General features: G+C 35.8%; 1 protein-coding gene across 1 annotated transcript in view; it reads left to right on the top strand.

The window, feature by feature from the left end:
• The window catches only part of LOC129219289 (dentin sialophosphoprotein-like), a 181,085-nt gene that overhangs the window by 101,317 nt on the left and 57,338 nt on the right, over positions 1-22,430 (top strand). The window contains 2 exon segments of the mRNA XM_054853626.1: positions 6,249-6,303; positions 17,581-17,618. Of these exon segments, the coding sequence (XP_054709601.1) occupies positions 6,249-6,303; positions 17,581-17,618 (93 nt within the window).

Genomic DNA, 22,430 nt, shown 5'->3' with positions numbered 1-22,430 from the left:
CCCCAGAAAAACTCCGAAATTAAAGCCCTAAACACGCCCCTTAAAACACAAATTTAGGCCCTCTTTGGTTTCGCGAACAATAGGTCGCTCATAAGGTTTTGGGAGGAGCCATGGCTCCCCTCTAAATCCGCCCCTGATTTGAGGCATGGATTCAAATAGTTTTTTGAAGTAATTTTTGGTAGATTTTTGGCTGTATATATCGACGTGATTGAGAAGAATTCGATCTTCTTTGTAGTTTGATAATACTGACCAAGAAGTATCAATTTACGAAATAAAAAATGATTTTAAATTCATCATGCATTGAATATATATCCTTTACTCCCCTCTCCTCCGGGAAATCTTAAAATGACGGACCTATCTTTCTGGAGCCCGTAAAATTTAATTAATTGAGCTCCGAAAAACGAAAATATAGGCCATCTTTAATGATATGGGGGCAAGATGATGGCTCTCCCTTTGATTCCTTAATTTAAGTTCTAAATTCTCTGTTTTAGGCCATCTTTAATGGCACTGGAGGAACAGATGGCGTTCAGGGACTATGCAAATTTTTCTATCTTGAAATCTTAAAAATGAATTTTAGCTGATTTTTTCTTTGATGAAAAGGGGGGGGGGGTCGAAAATGTTCTCCGACATATATTACCAATGTCCTAAAAAAGATGTTTGCCATCTTTGATGATAATAGGCGAAGAAATGAGTCCTACTGTCTTTGGAAATGTTTCGAAATTGAAGTTGAAAGCTGTTATGGGATGTTAGAGGAAGGGATGGGGTTCTGAGACTCTCGCTCTTGAGTGAATATGTTGTTTCGATGCTATTTCATTTTGTGTGAAGTCATAAATTAAAACTTAATTAAAATTGTTAACTTTTAAATTCAACATAAGTTATTTTTAATGTGAATTAAATAAGTATAGAGAGGGAATTTTTTGAGTTTTTAGAGGGCAAGTCGGGAAAAATTTCAAACAAAACGACTGTTAACCCTACAGATTTTAATGGATCTCTTCTTTGTTTTTTTCTTTTGGTGGAGGGGAGCTTTTATTCTGGGGAATACCGTAGCATTCGTGGGGGATGCGCCATCACTCTTGGGGAGGGGGGGGATATTGCCTCTGATTCGTTATATGTTTGGCAATAAGACAAATTACTATTCTGGGAAAATGAAGAACTTGCAACTGTAGTTATACGGCGCAATGATTGGCTGAGATTGTTTTATCGATATCTGTTCAGTAAAAACCTCAGCGGAACAAGTTGATACAATGTATCTTAAGACTTCCGTTCCACTCCTTGTCCGTTTCCTCCTTAACTTCGGTATTAATGAAGCAAGTAAATTCGTTCTTTAGGACAGACATGGAAGCATTTTCACTAAGAGGTAATGATTTTGTGTTTTGTTCTTTTTCCTAAATTTTTAAAATTGTTTTCTGCGGTCATTTATACATAATATAGATCAATGTCGTCTACATTACATGTTGATCCAAATAGTTGAATGCTATCATTCACCAGGTTCATGTGTAAGCGTAGAACTAAATATTCGGGCTTTTCCTAGTATATTTGTTTTGCGGTAGCTCTAACGGACGAGTGTTAGCAAAATTTTCCAACTTGATGATCCAACCTTTACCAACTTCTACTGATGAGACTTGGTTCTTTAAATTTAAGGATAATTGAAATAAACCTTGATGATTAAGAAAACAACAAGAAAGTCAAGGAAGGAGAAGAAATGCGAAATTAGCATTAACTCATCGGCCGATGATCGGCCGTTCATCGAAATCCGATCAAACTTTGATCGGTCGATGATCGGCCGATGATCGGATTCCGATGAGTTTTCATCGGAAATTGCCCCAATATGTCTCATCGGCAATAGTAGAATCCGATCATCGGAATCCGAGGAATTTTGCTCCCTATACCGATGAGATTTGGAGCAATTTACGAGCAGTGCTGTTCCGAGGCGATGAATTTTGGATGAAAATAGGATGAGATTTGGAGCAATATACGAGCAGTGCTGTTCCGAGGTGATGAATTTTGGATGAAAATACGATGAAATTTGGAGCAATATACGAGCAGTGTCGTTCCGAGGCGATGAATTTAGGATGAAAATACGATGCGAAGTAGTAACAACTACGATATAGGGACAAGCTGGAGGAAAAAAAAATTAACAGTGGGAAGAAAAGTTTCAGGAGGGGTATTTTCGGATGACGTCATTTAGGACAATTACTTAATATACATTATTTTTTTAATTACTTGTTTAAGTAACTTCTAATTTAACACCTTTTGATGAGCGTGATTCGTGAGTTCAATCTTAGTCGCTCTAGCCGGGAATCGAACCCTAGACCTTTGGAATACGAGATTCATATGCTAACCACTAGACAAGTTATACTCTCTCCAAGGTAGAAAATAATGTATTAAATCGAAAATCATTTGTGGCGCCATCTATCGGGTGGCAAGGCTATGACAGATTTCTGAACGGAAAGTTAGAATTTTATTCAAGGAATATACTTATGGCGCCAGCTAGTGAAGAGTCAGAGTCAATCATTTTGTCCGCAAACCGAGTCGGAGTCGGTAATTTTGGGAGTCAAATTGAACGGAGTGGAATTGTTTTGGAGATAGAGAGAAATCATTCAAGAGCCGGAGTCTCATTTTGTTCGCAATTCCAGTGAGGTAATCGGCGTTGGAATCGTGGAGTTAAAGTTGAATTGATTTTGCAGCAAATTATAGTAAACCCTTCCAAAATCCAGGAGTCGGATTCGGAGTCAAAGTCTCAGTCATTTTTCCTCCGATTCTCAACCCTAAATGTTGATCCGTATAGACTTACGTTTGATAAATAGTCGGATATTCAAATAATAAAACTTATCCTATTTTAACAGTTGGAAGATTTCCAAAAATTTTAGATTGGGAAAATTTTTATCGGAAAATTTAAACGACCTACTTTTTTTAAAATAAAATGTAACTCGGCAAATTTTCATCGGAAAATTTGTTCGTTACGATCTCTTTTTCCGATGAAATGTAGCTCGGCAAATTTTCATCGGAAAATTTGATCGTTAAGATCTCTTTTTCCGATGAAATGTAGCTCAGCAAATTTTCATCGGAAAATTTGATCGTTACGATTTCGTTTTTCGATGAAATTTCGCTCGGAAAATTTTCATCGGTAAATTTGATCGTTACGATCTCTTTTTCCGATGAAATGCAGCTCGACAAATTTTCATCGGAAAATTTGATCGTTACGATCTCTTTTTCCGATAAAATGTAGCTCGTCAAATTTTCATCGGAAAATTTGATCGTTACGATCTCTTTTTCCGATGAAATGCAGCTCGGCAAATTTTCATCGGAAAATTTGATCGTAACGATATAGTTTTCCGATAAAAAACAGCTCATCGAAAACCGTTCTCGGATTCTGATCGCAACGATATCAGCGTGCATTACACGATGAGTTTAGGAGGAATTGATGATCGGCCGAGCAAAATCCGATGAGTTAATGCTACCTGGGTAACTGTACAACTATAGCTGCACATGTCCTGTGTCCCCTCGCTTCCCTAGTATAATTTCCTGTTTGATGCCGATTTCCTTTGCTTCGAATTTTGGCAGCCTTTTTTCTATTTATTATTTTCAGCAGTTCTGTGAATTTTGAAAATTGTTCTGCATAGGATTCGTCATGGCACATTTAAACAAATCAGAAAAAACTTTGTTTTATTTCTTATGGAATGCAACAAATGCTATAAGTTTGTCTAAAGCATTGAGTTTCCTAACATCCTATTTAGGTATTCAAATGTTAGCGACTAAAACCATTGCCTGTGTTTAATGATACGTACTCCCTTTTTCCTTTAACCATTATATCAAACATCTCGGTAAATATTTTGAGTGGACGTTCCCTTATTTGAGCCTAATTTAATCAAGTTCTAAAAAAAAAGCTCTTAGCTGAATTACTTCCTTCGTCTTTCCATGATTAGAATTTCTGATATTTTTTTCTACTGCACCCAGTATTACTGTGCAAGAGGTCAAAGATATTTGCAACCGTTGACTGCAACAGGGAGAACGTTAAGTTTCGAAACGTTGAAGGGGGGGGGAGAATGGTCAAACCGTAGACGGAGAGAACTGTATTTTTCCCAAATCCGCTCTTCACGAGATGCAGGCAAGGAGTAATGGATCTTAGCGCTCCAAGTGGACATTTGTTTGTCCTCAAAGGGAATTTCATGGAAAATAAGAGCATTTCCTCTCTTCACCGGTATTTTGGGAAACTGCGTTATCGTTAAATAACAATTGCTCTTTGGAGAAACATGGTTTTACAGAGACTTTTTAAATCTGTATAGGAGGGGTGTCCACCTGGGGGGGGGGGGGGGAGAGAAATAGGGATGTTTTTCTCTTTATAGGGAACTTCCGATTTGAGCGGATCTTTGTGGTATTTGGGGGGGGGGGATGCACCCTCGCTCTTGGGGGGATGGGCACCCCCTGCGTAAAGAATTCTTAAGTACAATAGCCTTTAGTTGAATGCATATCATGAAGACTGCAAAATATGTTTTTATGGCGGGATTTGTCATTACGTCGGATATTGTTGTAGCCAGGAGGTCACGGGAGATCACTGGGACTTACCAAAAGGCTCCTTATTCGGCAAGGTTTGTCTGATGATTCGGCAAATGTGGAGACATAATTGCAATTTTTAAATGCCCAAATGTCTCTTCCCATTAGATGAACTGTACGTTTGTGCGCATATTTGATAATTCCGCAACATTTGGAGTTCCATTCGTCAAATTAGGAAAAATGTTATTACTCATTGTGTTCAAATACTTTATGAACAAAATGCAAACGTTCGCCGTAAGCAATTTTATTTATCAATTTCAATTATTTGTTTAGGTAAATATTTGAAATTATACTTCCTTTCATTACTTCTGAAACTGATTAATAACGTTGTTAATGCCCTACTAGTCGTTTTATTCCTGGCCGATTTGGTGCTCCATATTCAGACCGAAATAGTTCCAGAAATTTTTGTTCACTCTGTATTTTCATCATGCCCCCACCCCCTAAAACACAAGTCTGCATTTGCCTCTCAGTTAAAGTTTATTTCCTTATCTCTAAAAATATGTATTTTGACCACAAATATTTAAGTTTTTAATTTCGTAATTAATTTGCTAGAAATGTTGGATGTCTCTGATGTGAATCTAACGCTCTTTTTGTTTGTTTTTTGAATTTTTCTTTTTGGGCAACGTCCAACTTTTACCTGCAAATAGTTATTTTAGCTTCCGAGTTCAAAGCATACGATTAATGACCTTCTTCTTTATAAATAACTGCTTACATTTCTGAACTTACGTATTACGTCTGATGACTTCATTGTTGGTAATAATTGAATTTTCCCTTCCGTACGGATATAAGTGTGTTCTTCTGATTCTTCTTTTTCATTTTCTTTTTAGATAATAAGTAAACGTGACTGATTTTTTTTTAAATTCGTTTGTATCTTTTTTTTTTTTGAAAAACAATAGAATGAGTGTTTTTATCGATTTTTTTTTCATAAGGAAAATTGTTTTAATTATGCATCCATATAATACGGTGTAAATTGAAATACCTGTTTTGGGGACAAAGTTGAGCAAATTTGATTGGTAAGCAAGTAAGATGCTGAGCTTTATTTCCATTTTTGTTTTAAGCTTAAGTCTGATAAAATCGATAATTGGCACACATTTTCTAAATGCTGATTTTCTTCTGTAATTCAACTTTTTTAACATTAACTTTTTGCGTTGTTAATTACGAATATCAGTTAATATTTTACTGCTTTTTCTTAGAAGTGTAATTACTATTTTCTAAAATAAATAAAAATATAAATTAAGATCTATATGAGTTGACTGAGAAAAGTATTCAGTGTTTTAGCGTTACATGTAAAGATAAATAGGAACGTTTCAATTTACAAATTGAATTTAAGACGGAGGCAGTGAGAAGTAAAGGGATGTAAGTGGACATTTTCAAGTTATGAGTAAAATGCGTTTAAAGATGACGTCCTAGGTTGGCTTTCATTGAATTGTTTTTCTAAATCATGCTATACAGCAGCACCCACCAAGGCTACTAGTACCATTTCTTGCTCCAAGACAGAAGAGAGGTTTCCTTACTATTTGTAAAAGTCATCTCCAAATTTTTAATTTTGACACTTACATTCCTTTGCTTCTCACTGCCTAAGTGTTACATTGAATTTTGTTGTTAGTTCAACAAATTTAAGGCAATATCTCGAATAGTATAATGCACAAAATAATTGTTGTTCAGTTTGATAACAAGGCGCTCTTCTTTTTCAGATGTATTTCGTCTTCGTTACAAGAGGACTTGGAGGTGAGCGATAGCGATGACGAGGTGAGTTGTTTCTTTCCTGTATTTACATCAATCTTTTGATATGTACTCGCTGTACAATGTACATAGTGGTGGCGTTTTAGACACTTTCGAACTGTGTGATCGCGCTGGACGTAGAACCCGATTTGTCAAAGTGATGCCCAGGTTCTTGTAAAACCTGGAGCCCCCCCAAAATTGTTAAAATGCAAGATTTAACATTTAAAACACTTTCAAGTGGCGTTATTATCGACATTCATTTGGCGAGATTTAAATTTGTAAATCAAAAGGCAAAACATAAGGCGATTCCTATATGTGAGTATTTCGGGTGATTGTCGATACATCAGTGGTTCCCAGCCTTTTCACTACTACTCAGGACCACTTGGTACCCTTCCGATTCCTAAGCGGACCACATGCGATAGAAATAATATTTTTACGACAATGTTATTAGGGTGAAATGAGATGAATCCGAAAGTTTTCTTAAATAAATTTTGTTAAAAATGATATAGATTATTTTTTACTAGCTGTTTGCGGACCACAGGTTGAGGATAACTAGATTACATCATTAGATGTGTATTTACTCGAATTTTAGTGAATTTAGAATTTGCTACACTGTGGTTGCAAAGTATGCTTTTCTCAAACGAATGATAGGTTTTTATCATCTTAACAAAGTTCAAAGCAATGATCTGCTATTGGTGTTGCTCTCAAAAGATGACTTCTGTTCTCTTTTTTTTTTTTCACTCCAGGGTCCCCCGTACCTACCACTAGTTGTGGTTTAACCAGTTGGATAGAACACTGAATGCAGCTCTGATTTTTTAATCCAGACCAAAAATCGAGCAATCCCTGACATAGCCTCCCCCCCCCCTCCCAGAGTTATCGTTTCACTTCGAGGACTTTGTGACACGAGCATATTTAACGTCTCCCTGTCACAATTAATGAAGACAGTGGATCTTCAACCGGCTAGGATCTACCCCGGGACCCTCCGGTCACAAGTCTGATATCTCACTGATTAGGCCACCATGGCCACTTCGGTTGTTCATTGGACTAAATGATTTCACTTATTAAAATAGAGATGAGGAAATCCGGGTTGTTTTGCCAATAACGATTACTTTCGTTATGCCAATATATGAATTTCTCCTTTTTCAATCCAAACATTAACTCGTCCAAAGTCAAGCAACTTGTTATCACAGCCATAATATAATTCTTCATTAATCTGCAGTCATAAAAGGAAACTTTAATATTCTTCGCTGCTTGGCCTACTTTTGTAGCATTGTAGGAAAAAAGAAAATTGAGAATTGTGAATTTAACTGCTCAAAGGCATTTAATGTTTGAGTTATTCCTGTAAAGCTATATTTTAAACTACAATCTTATCGTACGTCATCTAAAGAGATATTTTATTTACTTTATAATTGGTTAATTGGTTTCTGCTTGTTAATATGGAGTACTGGTTCTATTCAAATTCATTTAACGCGCCACCTGAAAGCAGTATTTTATTCAAAGATATTTTTCTTTAATTATTCATAAAGATTTCTACGACAGAAACGATGCGTTAGTTTGTAGCTGATTGATTAAGTGCATCAACTGTTTATCTATGTGGTATAGGTCTAAAAAAAATCTCCAACTAAATAAATTGAAACCCACTGCGTATATTACGATCAATAAAAAGCCACTGTGTCAACAACGCCTCAGTTCCGATCAATATTTTACTAAATTATCCCTTAGCCAATTTTATGCTATTCATTTATCTTTGTCACCACATTTAATCTGCCCTATAAAATTAGGTATCACCTTGGATTAAAGTACCGAGTTTATTTAAACCCACTAATTAACGGGTCTTCTGTGAGGACAAGGCAATTTTACAAGGCAGAGAAATTGCGATTTAAAGGTGTAATGAAAATGGGGAAGTAGGATTAATTTAGTAAAATTTTGAACCTGAATGCTGGCGTAATTTCTAACACTAACGATAACAACATACTATAATACTAGGCATTAGCCGGTCTGACGGAGAAAAGGGAGGTTGATCAGCATACCGAAAATTCGAATGTTCTGCATATTGCATAATTTGAGGTTCATTTTGCAAAAGAAAATAATAAAATAATTGTGTGTGTGTGTGTGCTGAACAGGAAGGCGAGATAAAATCAATGTGTTTTATTAATGTAGGTCATTCATAATAGATTTAGTTTTTGATAATAAAATGATCGACTCCGAAGCAATTATAGTAAGTACGATCTCGTTTTATCCGGCCTAACTGGGATCAAAGACAGTTCGGAAAAACGAAAATCCGGATAATAGGGTAATAAGCAGAACATTCTTTAATAAGCAGTCGTACCTTTTATTACCAGAAAAAAAAAGCTCTGTAATTAAATTACATAGCATTGTTTCGCAAATACTTGATAATGTGTGGTTGTGTCGGACTGACACTCCAAGTATGCCATGATGTTTATTAGATTACTACTATAACTTATTCTATGATTTATTCAGGAGTTGTACATTTAATCAAAATAAAAAATCAATGTTTATCGGACATAATTTATAAACATTATTCAGTGAATATAATTTTTTTTTTACTTGAGAAGTTTGATCCGGATAAACGGGGGCCGGATAAACGAGGTGCTACTGTAATTGTGAGTCATTCGTAACTATTTAAATCAATTATTTTAAATTAAAATTAGAGAGGGTAAGTTTATTTTTTTTATTCATTGAATAGTTGCGTTAAATTCTTCATGTAATTGTAAAACATTTTAATTTTAGGGTTATAAATGTTTGCTTCGTTTTAATTAAATCTTTTGTAAAATTATTTTCGCAATCAATTAGATTTTTCTCATCAGAATAAAATAATAACATTGTTAAGTAATATTTTAATAAAATTAAATGGTTATTAATATGGATAATTATTTTTTTGTTAAATATAGTATATTTATTATATTAAATAAATATATTTTTCTAACCTCAATTTTTCCGGAAAAGACCACGCAAGGGTTATTAAAAATCTGGTGAACCCCAAATTTAGCAGCATGCCGGTTGATGCGGAGTAATATGGTATGATATTAATGAATTAAAATATTTTGTTCTTGAAAAAATATGTTAACTTTTAGTGTCTGAGCGCTTATAACGTTTAAAATAAAATAACAGATGACTAGTCGAATGCAAAAACGCGCATTTATATTTCCTGCTTTGATGGTTCCAGACTGCCATGAAAAAATGCCCCTATGAAAGTGGGTCGCTTGCTTCTTTTCTTCACCTGCGTTATTGATTTTCATAGTTCTCAGAAATCAATGAGGAATTGAGGATATATAGTCAAGTAGTGTCTGGATGAAAGAAAAGTTGTTGCTTTTTCGAAGTTCGGTTTTTGTCTAGCGAGATAATTTGATATCTAGGGCTAAAAAAAAATTTAACGTCTTCTAAAAAAAAAAGGAAAAAAAAAATACAATTACAAAGCGTGTTCACCTATTTTTGTAACGATTTCGACGTTCTCCAGATAAATAAACAAGATAGCTTCAGAAGGGCCTCCGACATATTTTTTTTTTTAATGAAAAATTTTGTGGAGAAAATGCATGGGCCACCAGAATAATTTTGAAATGATGAAAAATAAAAGTTAAATACAAAGAGAGATTCAAAATATTGTGATGAATACTTACTTTAATTCTACGCTCGTGAATGTAAAAATCGTAAGAAAAACAAAATTTTATCAAGAGATGCAGGAGGCATATTTAAAGTAAAATAAAGTAGAAAAAAGACGTAAGGTAGGTTTTTTTCTTTTTTGGAGACGCAAACGCTTGTATTTCAAGCAAAAAAAAAAAAAAAAATGCTGGAAGTTTAAATTTTACAATGAAAAATCCGAGCAGACAAATAGTTTCGGGAAAGGAAAATTGGGGGAGGGTTTTTCCACTATATGTTTATCAATAATTAAAATAAAAAGGGACGTAGCCATAAAGAGAGAAGAGTGGGGATTTCCAGCCCTTGACCCATCTTTTTACGTCCTCTAAGTTGGCCTAGAAGCGTGTTTTTGGAAACTTTGATTTTGAAAGCATTCCGAGAGAAAGTTCCCGAACCCAATCGCTTCCCTTAACGTCATTAAAGATGGCCTAAACGTGAATGTTTAGCAGTGGCGTATTGGGTGAAATTGTGTGCCGGGAAAAAACACTTGACCGGCGCCTTCTCCTATTTTCGTAACTCCCCCCCCCCCATCTGATCCGCCAAGCTCAAATAATAAATTAAACTTGACGAACTTCCTATTAGAGGAGTATATAATCCTCAGCCCCCTATGAGGACTGAAGCTTTTGCGCTCCCTCCAATTCGTCGAAATGAGAGATTTCTTTTCTTTTTTATCTTCCTTGGGTGATGTTAGAAAAAGGGGTGTTCTGGGTATTTGTGGTGGAAGGGTATGCTCAACATGAAGTTTTTCGAAATTGAAGTCCAAAACGCGATTGTGGGAAAATCTTAGACAACGTTAGTGAACGTAGAAGGAATGAGATTTGGGACTCTTCATGGAAATTTTTCGAAATAAGTCTCAAATGCGCAATATAGTAAGACATCGTAGGCGAAGTTAGGAGGGTTGGGGTTCGGAAAAATTCCTCGGAAGTTTTCCGATATTGCAATCCTAAAAACAAAAACTCAGACTGTTTTTAAGAATTTTGTAGCAATGCTGAGGTCGGAGGTTCTCCATCGGAGTATTTTTGAATACTAGGTTCTAAAAACGAAATTAATGATGTGGGGAGGTGAATTGTTCAGAACTTTTCCTACATTTTTTTTTTTTTAAATTAAAGCCCTAACGTAACTGTAGACTATCTTTGGTGACTTCAAGGATGAAGATTGGGCATTTTCCTACGAAAATATTTAGAAGTTCGAGTTCTAAGAAAATAAAAGAATGACTATTTTTTAATAATGTTGGGGAGGGATAGAGTCGGGGACACACTCACTGAAATTATTCAAAATTGAAATCCTAAATACGCCTTTGTCTGTCATCTTTGATAACTTCAGGTAAAAACATGGGTTTTGGGGACTTTCCCTGGGAATTTTTTCAAAATTGAGGTCTTAAATACGAAATTTTAGACGATCTTTAATAAGGGAAAACGGGGCGTTTGAGGGGTTGTCCCCGAAAATTTTTTGATATTGAAGTCTTAAAAACGTAATTCCAGACTTTTGGCTATCTTTGATAAAACCTGGAAATGAAAAAAATGGAGATCGGGTTACTCTTCTCCGGCAATTTTTCGAAATCAAAAGTTCGAACTTCTAAAAATTAAACTTTAGACGAAGTTCTCTAAATTTGAGACAGGATTCTCGTGGACGTGGAAGGGGGAAGCTCTCCCACAAAGTTTTTAAAATTGATGACTTGAAACGCTGTTTTAGATGTTAATAAATGTGGGACTGTTACTGTTGTTACTGTTTTTTCAGTGGTCAACGACAGTAAAAAGCCTCCGCCCCTAATGAAATTGGAGGCCCATTTTCATAGTCCATTTTCATTGTTTCAAACGTATTTAAAATTAAGAGAAAGAGAATGTCTTCAGCTTCTGGTTTAAGAGTCTGGTCATTACTACATCTAAATATTGACAATATGAACTAATCATGAGAACAATATTCACTCAAAAATAGGTGTGGGGTGCGAGAGCTTGTCCCCCGGAACTTTTATGATTTTGTAGTTTTCAAAATGCATTTTAAACGATTTTTGGTCATGTTAGGAGGAGAAGAGGAAAGGCGGTGCTCCCTCGTCCATTTTCGGGATTGAAACGTTAAAACTAAAAAAAAGGGGGTCCAGAGGCTCTCCCCGGGAATTTTTTTCGAAACTTTGGAACCACAGTTTAGGACGATTTTGGTTGTATTATGGAAAGGAGATATTCGAGGGTCCACCCCGGAAAATTTTCTAATTTGGGGTTTTAAAAATGCATTCTTGATTAGCTTTGGTAATGTTACGGGCTGAAGATGTTCGTTGATGCTCCACGACCATATTTCAAAATTGAAACTTTAAAAACGCAATTGTTGATTATATGTGATTTCTTTAGAAAGAGGGGGTTGAGCTCTCCCCCGAAATTGTATCAGTAAAAACGCAGACTATCTGCGGTGATGTTATGGGAGGAGAATTTCGGGGGCCCGCCCTCGGGATTTTTTAAACGCGACCCGTATTTCTTCGTAGAAACGTAATTGTAGTCTGTCTTTGGTAACATTAGAAGGACCGGCAATGTTTAGACATTGAAATCTTAAAAACACGATTGTAGGCCATCTTTGGTAACGTTAAGAGGACGGGAATTTTTGTCCGAATTGGAAGCTCTAAAAACGCAATTTTAGTTGACTTTCAATGATGCACTGTAAAAACGATTCAGAAACGTTCCTGGAAAATAATAGGCAGCTAATGTGCCCAATTTCTTCCAGTAACATATCTTGGAAAAACCAGGAATGTTTTCCCCTGGAAGTCAGTAACCTTTCTGAAACTAACCTTGAAACTTTTTGCAGAAGTGCGAAATCTCCCCTGTTAAATCTATTCATGACTCTAGAACCTTCTAGAAAAATTAAGTAGGTTTAATGTTATTGATTAGAGCCTTCCTGATTTACCAAGAAGACTCCATAACAATCAGAGCGACCATGGCCAAAGCTATGCAAGAAGGAACCAAGCATATCTCTTGCCTGCAATTCCAGCTTTACAAAGCTATAGCTATCCATTGACTTTATCGCTCTCATTGAGAGCTTAATCAATCTGGACAGGTTGTAAGCAATCTTAGGCCGATATACTTAATACACACGTTCATTCAATCTTTAAACTGGTTGCTAAAAATATTTTCCACAACAGTAAAAAGTCTGCACGCGTGCAACTTGTAGCGCTTCAGGAAACTTTTTTTTGAAGATACTTGTTTTTACGGGGAAATAGGTGAAAACGTGTGAAATCCCGTGACGTTCCACGGAAATAACTAGTAAGGTTTCGGAATTTTTTTACAGTGTGTTAGGGAGAGGAGTTCTTTGAAACTCTACCCTGAAACGTTTTGAAATTCAAATCCTTAAAACAAAATTTAAGACAATCGTTAATTATGTTGGAACGAGGGAGAGGATCGTTCCCCCAAGAAAATGTTCGAGAATAGCTCCTAGACCGCAGCTTTTAGACGATCATTGGAGGTGCTAGCAAGCGACGACGCTTGGAGGCTCTCCTTCGGAAATTTTCCAAAATTGAATTTCCAGAAAAGAATTGTAGATTATCTCTGACAATGACATTAGGCAGTTCGGAAGCTCCTCTCAGAAAGCGTCAGAAGTCTCAAAAAGATCAGAAATCCAAAGGACGACCACCATTGGTGTATTAAGAGGGAAGGGAGGGTCGGGAACCTCTGAAACTTTTAGAAATTCAAGTCCTAAAACCGAAATTTTAGGCGATCTTCAATGATGGGGTGGGGGCATTTCTCGAATGTTTGAGTGGGGGCGCTCTTCTGGAAGCATTTTAAAATTTAAACCCTAAGTACGTTCGTAATTTTAGGCCATCTTTGAGGACGGTAGTGTTGAAAACGCTCCCCCAGTTTTCCTTTTTTGCACTCTACCCAATTGAGTGCTTTGGTTTTTCAATGACGGATTATTTAACACAGTAAAAAAAGTCTTTTGAAAATTCTTTGATTGGCGATATTTTGTTTACATGGTGAAAGCTGAGAAACATTATGACGTAGTCTTCGGCTTCAAAAACAGCAACGTTGAAAAAACTGCCAAATGCATCAGCTACGGAAGTCTTTCTGCAAAAATTTTGGCGATCTGCTGGTTGTTTGGATAATGAGTAAGTGTTCAATCAGCATAAATAATAATAAAAACCATTAATTAAATTAAAGTTCCGTTTAAATGGAAAATCATCAGCCAAATCATGTATTATTTGCCAATTTTGTGCAAAAATCTTACTTCAAGATTTGACTTGAGAAAAGCCTTGAACAATTGCGAAAAGCAAAGAAAGTCAACAATACAACAATTGTCGCTATCGACAGGGAGTTGAGATGATACACTAAATACTGTATTGAGTTGAGGAAAGCCTTCGAACATGGATCTAAAAAGCTCATAACTCGTTTTTTATTCTACTTAGAAATTTCGAACAGGTGCCATCTTCAGCAGAAAAATCAGAGCTTTCGATGGACATATAATGTAAATATGTGCAAGTATTTTTTCATCCCAATATTAGAGAATTTATACAAAAATTGTGTTTTATTGCCCCCCTAAGGGGGTTTTGCCCCCCATAACGGGACGAAAACTACCCTATGTGTTATTCTGATGCATAAGCTATATTATTGTAAAGTTTCATCAAAATCCGTTCAGTAGTTTTTGCGTGAAAGAGTAACAAACATACATCCATACAGACAAACTTTCGCATATATAATATTAGTAAGATTTCAAGTTTTTTTTTTTTTTTTGGGGGGGGGGGGGGGTGGAGGGAAGTGCAATGCGAACAAGCTTCGAAAAAAAATTGTTTCAAGAACATTTAAAAAATTTCAATACGCCCTTCTTTGGCACTCCCCCCCCCCCTCGTGCTCGGCGCCCTACACAGTCGCATGCCAAACTCGGATCGGAGCTGTATGTATACTATCTTCTACATCACAAGTATTAGACCTGTAATTTTGATTCCCAAACTGTTTAGGGGGGGGGGGGGTAAATCAAGTCTTCATGGGAGCACAGCGCCGGCGCCACGAAATTTTTAATTACTTCTCAATAATTGACGAAATATGAAACTGTTGTAATATTCCGCAGAACTTTTGAATCATGAATAACACTAAAGGACTATGCAATGCTGTTTACCAAATGTGTTCATTTTTTTCCTGTTAGTTATGATTAGTTACATTAAAGGCAAAACTAGGGAAGGAGCTATACGTGTGTGTGTGTGTGTGTGTGTAAGGCTGCAGCCGCACTCCCCGCCCGCAAACTATAGTGAAACCAAAGTTTTTGCTTTTCTTTTGCTTCGCTGAAAGCGATATCAAGATGAAATAAAAAAAGGTTTCGACCTCAGCCCATTCCCCCCCCCCCCCCGGACTAAAACATTTACTTTGCTACTGAGTTATAGAGAGAAAGGCGCCGTACGAGGGTTAGATGTCCAAAATGTGGTGTAGGCGCCTTGATTCTAAAAAATATTGGAACCACGGGAATTACCCAAAAATTTTAATGGAAAGGTTTATTAGTTTCAATTGAATTCAAGTTGGCGCTGAATGTTTACTTATTGTTGTTTTGACGATTCGTGAATTGATAGTTAAAAAAAAAAAAATCCTATGAAGTATGTCACTTTTATTTTGAAAAAAGAGGGGAAAATTCAGACACCATTTTTTTCTTTGGGTGAAGTAGATTTGGATGGGAACGAGAAAAACATTTTACATTAATGTTTTTGAATAAACCAATAAATGGGGGTTACTTTGATTTTAAAAAGTCCTATTACGTAGTTTTATGATGTCAAGTCGTCTTATTCTGGCGCCGCAATACCCAGTACAAAGTCCTTAAAAAAAAGCGAGTATGGCACCGGCGCACTAAAGGCATCGGCGCACCGGGAATTTTCCCGGTATCCCGGCGGCCCAGTACGCCACTGATGTTTAGGACTAATTTTAAAAAACTTCCTAGAGAGCGATCTCATCGTAACGCCTCTCATCCCCATCATTGAAGACTCCCTACTAATGTGGTTGTTGTCACCGTCAGGAAACTTTTTAAACTTCCGGATTCGGAGGTAGGTGCCCCGAACCAGTCCTCCTCCTCATATCGCTAAATATCCTCTAAAATTTCATTTTAATGCTTCATCTCGAGAAATTTTTGGTGTAGAGCCCCCCTAATTCCCGCTCATAATAATATTCAAGATCGTCTGCGATTGCGTTTTGGCGAGGGGCTACGTTTGTTACTGGATTCTTAAAAAAAGGAAAACTGTAAAAGAGGAAAATAGGAAAAAAAAAAGTCAATTTACTCTGATTATACTATTACAAATGTTGGTTTAACACATATTTAAAAAAAAAAAAACCCTTTGCCTAAAAACAAACTTCACTGTGTTAAGTTACATCAAAAAAAGGCAATACCGCTCGATTTGAAAAAAAAAAAAAAAAAAAAAAAGGCGGAATAACCTATTCCCTTGAAATGCATCCAAGCCAAGTTCCCTTACAGTTTCCTATGGATTATTTTGGACTTATAAAATGAGCTCTTTATAAGCAGCTTTCCAAAAGATTGGATGGAACTGCAGAAGAAAAGATGGGAAACGTGGTTCAGAAGCTCTCACCTGGCAAACTGGGCAATATTCTATGATATTAAAAAGAGGGGTTCATTGGTTACCCCCACTCATATTTTTCGTAAGGTAGTTTTAAAGACCCAGTTTGTGGTCCTTGGCCAAATATTTTCTGGCCAAGGACCACGTTAAACGTTAAAATAACGTTAGGAGCCCAGCCATTTTTCGAAATTGAAGTTCCAAAAACGGAATTTTGAGCAATTTTTGATGCTCAAGGGCTGTCCAATGAAACTTTTGTTAAATTGAATCTCTGAAAACGAAATTTAAAACGCTCCGTTATGACGTCGGCGGGAGGAGGGAGTTTCAAAAGAGTAGCAATTTGAAGAATTTCTTATTTTCAGACGAGCTAGGGGGGAAAAATGGAAGGAAAGGAAAGAAATAGGAAGCAGCGGGCAGTTAGCGACCAACATGTTGAATGTTGAAATTTTTTTTTATCCCAACACTATTACTTTTTTTTTTTCTTTTTAAAATAACTTTCACCAAGAGACCAAGACGCGTTCCCTTCTTTCCAAAAATGAAGGTTATTTTTGAAAAACAGTCAACTCAGAAATCAAGGGAGGTGGAGGGGGGGGGGCACGTGTCCCTTTCTGTTAGGTTGAGTCACTGATATGTGCTTACAAAGTCGTTACAAAATTGTTTCAACACAAAAAATCTCTATGCAGTTATTCCGCGTCAGCGAAACAACTGAGTTATAAAAATTTCGGATTATTTTAAAAGTAACAATGAATGATTATATGCACCTTTATTTGCTTACATGCATACAATCACTTACTTTTTACATATGAGGCAGTGAGAAGCAAAGGGATGTAATTAAAAATTTGGAGATAACCTGCACAAATGGTAGGTGAACCTCTCCTCTGTCTTGGGCAAGAGATAGTAGTAGTAGCCCTGGTAGGTGCTGCTGTATAGCATGATTTAGAAAAAAAAATTCAATGAAAGCCTACCTAGGACGTTATTTTTATACGCGTTTTACTCAAAACTTGAAAATGTCCACTTACTTCCCTTTGCTTCTCACTGTCTCATATAGTGATGCAAATGAAATACAACGCTCATGATATTAAAAAATTCATACTTTCAATGCATATTAAATTATTTTTTTCTTATAGGTTGTAGAAATAAAGAACACATCTACTGATTCTGCAAAGTAAGTTCAAATATTTTATTCAGCAATTTTTAGTCTCTGCAGAGTAAATGATTTCTGCTCTCTCGTGCGCGTGCATTTTCAATGAAAGTGATGCAGGAAGTATTATATTTATTTTTCCTCCCATTTTGAAGATACTGTATCTTTACTTACCGGGACTTTCTATAAGAACAAAATGTGTCCCGAAATTGTAGTTGACCTTTTCCTTACATACGTCTTTTTTTAAACCTACTTTCCGGTAAAAGTCAAAATGTATGATAAAGAAATCATAAAGGAAGACATGAAGTGAAAAATTTCTCAAAACAAATATAAATCAGAAAATAAAATTAATTAATTTAAGAAGTACTTTGAAATAAAAGATTGAAAGTAGTAATCATGAGATGGGAAAATATTTCTGCCGCCTTGAAAACTCGAGGAAATATTTCGATTCGAACATAAGCTGTTTTTTTGTTTTTCGAAAGGGGATCTTCGAATCTTAGACACTATATCCATGCAAGTTTTTGCTCCATTAAAAAAACGATCTGATGTGTGCATCACATGGTTTCCTTTTACCCCAATTTAATATCATTTCCTCATTACTGGCAATTTTAAAGTGATTCAAGTGTTTACTCTCTAAATATCACCAACAGTAGCCAAATTGAAACCAAATTTAAAAATTTTTTCCCCCAAATTTGTCGCCAAGTTGGCGACAAAACTTGGCGACCAAAAGACTGGCGATATATCGCCAAGTGTCCGAGAAATCTTAACACCACTTGAGTTTATATCGAAATTAACAATGATTTCCCCCAAAAAAGGGGCAAAAGACCCCCTTAGGAACATCCGAATGCAACCAAAAGGGAAGGTGCACAACTTGGCCCCACTAGGAGTCTCCGTACCAAATTTCAACTTTCTAGGACATACCGTTTTTGAGTTATGCGAGATACATACACACATACGTACATACAGACGTCACGAGAAAATTCGTTGTAATTAACTCGGGGGTCGTCAAAATGGATGTTTCGGGTGTCTGTAGGTTCCTAGGTATATATCCACGTGTGGTCGGGTCGAAAAAAAACTCAACATTCATTCGGGGGTGAGAAAAATGGAAATTAAGGCCGATTTTTTTGAGTGAATTTTTTTTCGCGAATACAATACTTCCTTTTTTGTAAAAGGAAGTAAAAAAAAAAAAAAAATACGGAGAAAATTTAGAGCTATTTTATTGCAAGCTAGCGTTCGAACCGCAAGTGAAGATACTATTTTAAGGTACTCTGATTTAAATCATATTGCGAAAACTTGTCGAAACGATTGAGCGCGTTTCTCACTCTTTTGTTACTTTAAACGCTCTTCAGTGTTTATGTTAGAAATAATTTTATCTGGTATGTGGCAGATTGAAGGGGGGGGGGGAATAGAAAGAAAAGATTACGTAAGGTTGCTTTCAAGAGAAGATCTTCTGCTTCATTTTTTTTTTAAATTGAAAACAGCAAAACGCAGTTTTAGGATACAGTGAAACCTGTTAAGTTGATCACCCTTGTAAGTTGACCACTATTTTCAGGCACGGAATTAGATCTTATCATATAATTCAACCTGTATAAATTGACCTCCTGCTTAAGTTGACCACTAAAGTAGTGCACCGCAATTGGTCCACTTACACAGGTTTCACTGTATCTTTGGTTGTAGGGGGGGGGGGATCATGACCCCCGAAGATCTACCCGCTGGATCCGTGTGTGATTGCTTTTTGTGACTTAAATTTAAATCTGTGTTCTTTAAATTATTTATGATATTTAGTTTTTATATTTTGTATCTGATCATCTTCATCCGATCCTGTCTTCATCTTCAACGTAAGTTCAGTTTTGTTTTCGCTAATAGTTTCATTTTTTTTTAATAAGTTTCTACTTGGATTTATTCGAGATTCAAAGGGCATTTGACGCATGGATACCGGAAAAAACAACTTATTTTTGAACTTTTTCATTTCCTTTTTGTTTCTTCTTTTCGGCCGGTCAGGAGTAGAGATGGGCGATGTCGTTCTTTTTAATGATTCGTTCATCACGGGATCATTCATTCTTATGACCGGTCTTCCAACTCGTTCATTTGAACGACTTCCTTCATTTAAAATAGTTGAGGCGACCTCTCTGCAAGACATACTCACGTACATTTCATTAGATGAGTAAAATTCTTGAAAAGAAAAACCACTGAAATTACTAAAAAGTAAGAAATATGCATACAAAAAATTAATCAAAGAATATTTTACTTAGATTCAGATGTAGAAAGATAATTATATTCCAATAAGAACGAAAAACAAAAAAGTAGCAACATAAATATCGGTACCGGATATTTAAAAAAAAAGGACTCACCTGAGTATTAGGGAGCTTCAAAATTATCCCATACTACCCATAAAAAATAAATAAAAATAAACACGGAGCACGCATTAAAATGAGGAAAAAATATATTTCTACAAAGCCCTACAAAAAATCTCAGGAATATAAAATTAGAGACTTAGAAGTCGCCAAGCTAGTTAAAAAGAAAGCCAAATTTGCACTAGATGGAGATGGTAGTTAATAGGGGTGTAACAGATAGAAGATAAAAGGATCACCAGAAAAGAGACAAAAGGAATTTTTAAATATAGTTTTGGCGACAGAAAGCGTGGAAGAAATTCAACAGGTGCGTGGGATAGGAAGTGGAAATTCAAAACATTTTTTGTAGTAGCCTAAACACGTTACACAAAATATTTCTAATGGATACATTGTAAAAATGCGAATGAGCTACAACGGTTAAAGAGAAATAATGAATAAAGCAGAAAGTGTGAAAATGTTTCGCAATGAATTTAGAATACTGCACTAAGAAAAAGGAAATTTTCGACTGATTGAGAGTTAAAAAATTGAGTATAATTGTTGTTTTATTTAAAAAAAAAGCGATTAGATCGATTGAAGCGCATCAATACAATGTTCCAAACTGTTTACCATTCAAAAGAACGGTCGTTTATTTTTAGGACATCGTTCTGAACCGTTCATTTAGAAACGTTCGTTCATGAACGATGCATCCCTAGTCGGGAGATCTAATTTAATACAGTGAAACCTGTGTATAACGATACTGTCTATAACAATAAATCTGATTAAAGTGAAAAACCAACGTAAATGAAGCACAAATTTTTGAAGAAAAAAAAACTGTGCTTCATTTACGTTGGTTTTTCCCTTTAATCATACTGTAGCACAAAGCTTATGTGATTATTTTTCATTTAATAAATCTGTCTGTAACAATATTTTCTTTGGTCCCAGCAAAATGTCAGCATGACTAATCAAATTGTCTATAACGATAACCTGTCTACAACAATATTTTTTAGGTCCCAACAGTATCGTTGTAGACAGGTTTTACTGTATCTTGCAGTTTTGCATCTTTTCGCTCATGGAAATGAAATATGCTTTGGCCACGCGGTGCGATCCCCCCCCCCCCCGACGGTCTTTTTAATTAGTACTCTTGTGTTGCCATACGCTCGCTGACACGCTGTCATTTATTCAAGCCTGCCATTTAGGGGATCGGAGGTGGGGTCAATTGCTCCCTGGCTTTGAAAAATTAATGTTTCTACATGTAAAGAACCCGACCAGGTTTTTGTTGTTTTCCGATAAAAATTGCATCGAAGACATATCCTTTGCCCTCCGCCATCCATCCTGGAAAAAAATCAAGATGACGGGCCTGCATTTCTTCGATGATAAAATGTTACTGCAGTCCTTGAAGATGATTTGCTTGATTCGGCTGTGACGTGCTCCATCTCTCTTGTTCATTTCTCAATTCTTCACAATTTTTCCCTTGGACATTTCCCATACACCGTACTTCGACCCGTGCTTAAATCTGCTGACGGTATAAACAGTCAAATCATTGCAACCTCGTAATCTGATCTCTAAAAAAAAAAAAAAAAAAAAAAAAAAAAGCCCGACACTTAAATAATTTAAGAGATTTTTAAATTAAAAATTAATTTTTTGCATAACTCATGATTTTTCGTTATTACACTTAAAATTTTGTTTTAAAGTAGTTTAAAACAATTAATAGCTGAACACCAAAAACTTTCCTTTAGATTTAGCAATATTTTATGTGTTAACAAAACATTTAAAACTTAATTTTTAATAACTGATTGAAAAGTATGAACATAAAAATGATAAAGGGATTTGAACATTATTTATTTGATTTTAAGTAGGATTCCAGGTCCGTTATTGGGGGGGGGGGAATTCTACCTCCTAGCTTTGAAAATAGAATGTTCTTACATAAAACTTCACTTGGTTTTAGTTTCAGATAAAATTTGCATTGAGTTTTACACCCTTTAACCCTCCCCTACTCCTGGGGAAAAGGGGAAAAAAAAAACACGAAAAGACGGCCCTGATGGCTTCTTATAATACAATATCATATTTGAAATTTCATAAAGCACTTTTTAAAATTTGTTAACGAAGAGATGAAAATAAAAACTTTTTACTTAAAATATTTGAAGTTTTTCTAAAAAATATACATAAACGGAAAAAGATAATCCACACAAGAAAAAAAATTTGAAGCATGATTGAATATCGTCTGCATAGAATAAATACAGTAACGTACCAGGGTGGGGGAAGAGAGAAAGAAAAGCTTCGGAAAGAGAAAAAGACGAACTGAAGTTCTATTTCAACGGTAGTACATGTTGCTGAATACGGGAAAAGAGCAGAACTAAATTTTCAACGATTAGGCGAGATCGCGCATGCGCAGAGAGCGCGGTTTGTTTACATTTTGATTTGTGAGATCCAACGCTGGTATCGCCTTGGCTGTGAATAAAATCTTCATGTTTTGAAATCTTTCACATTGACAGATGGATTCTTGTAC

The sequence above is a fragment of the Uloborus diversus genome, chromosome 3, assembly GCF_026930045.1.
Source record: "Uloborus diversus isolate 005 chromosome 3, Udiv.v.3.1, whole genome shotgun sequence".
NCBI lineage: Eukaryota > Metazoa > Arthropoda > Arachnida > Araneae > Uloboridae > Uloborus > Uloborus diversus.
The sequence above is the reverse complement of the archived record's forward strand: the minus strand, read 5'-3'. Positions and strand labels throughout refer to the sequence as shown.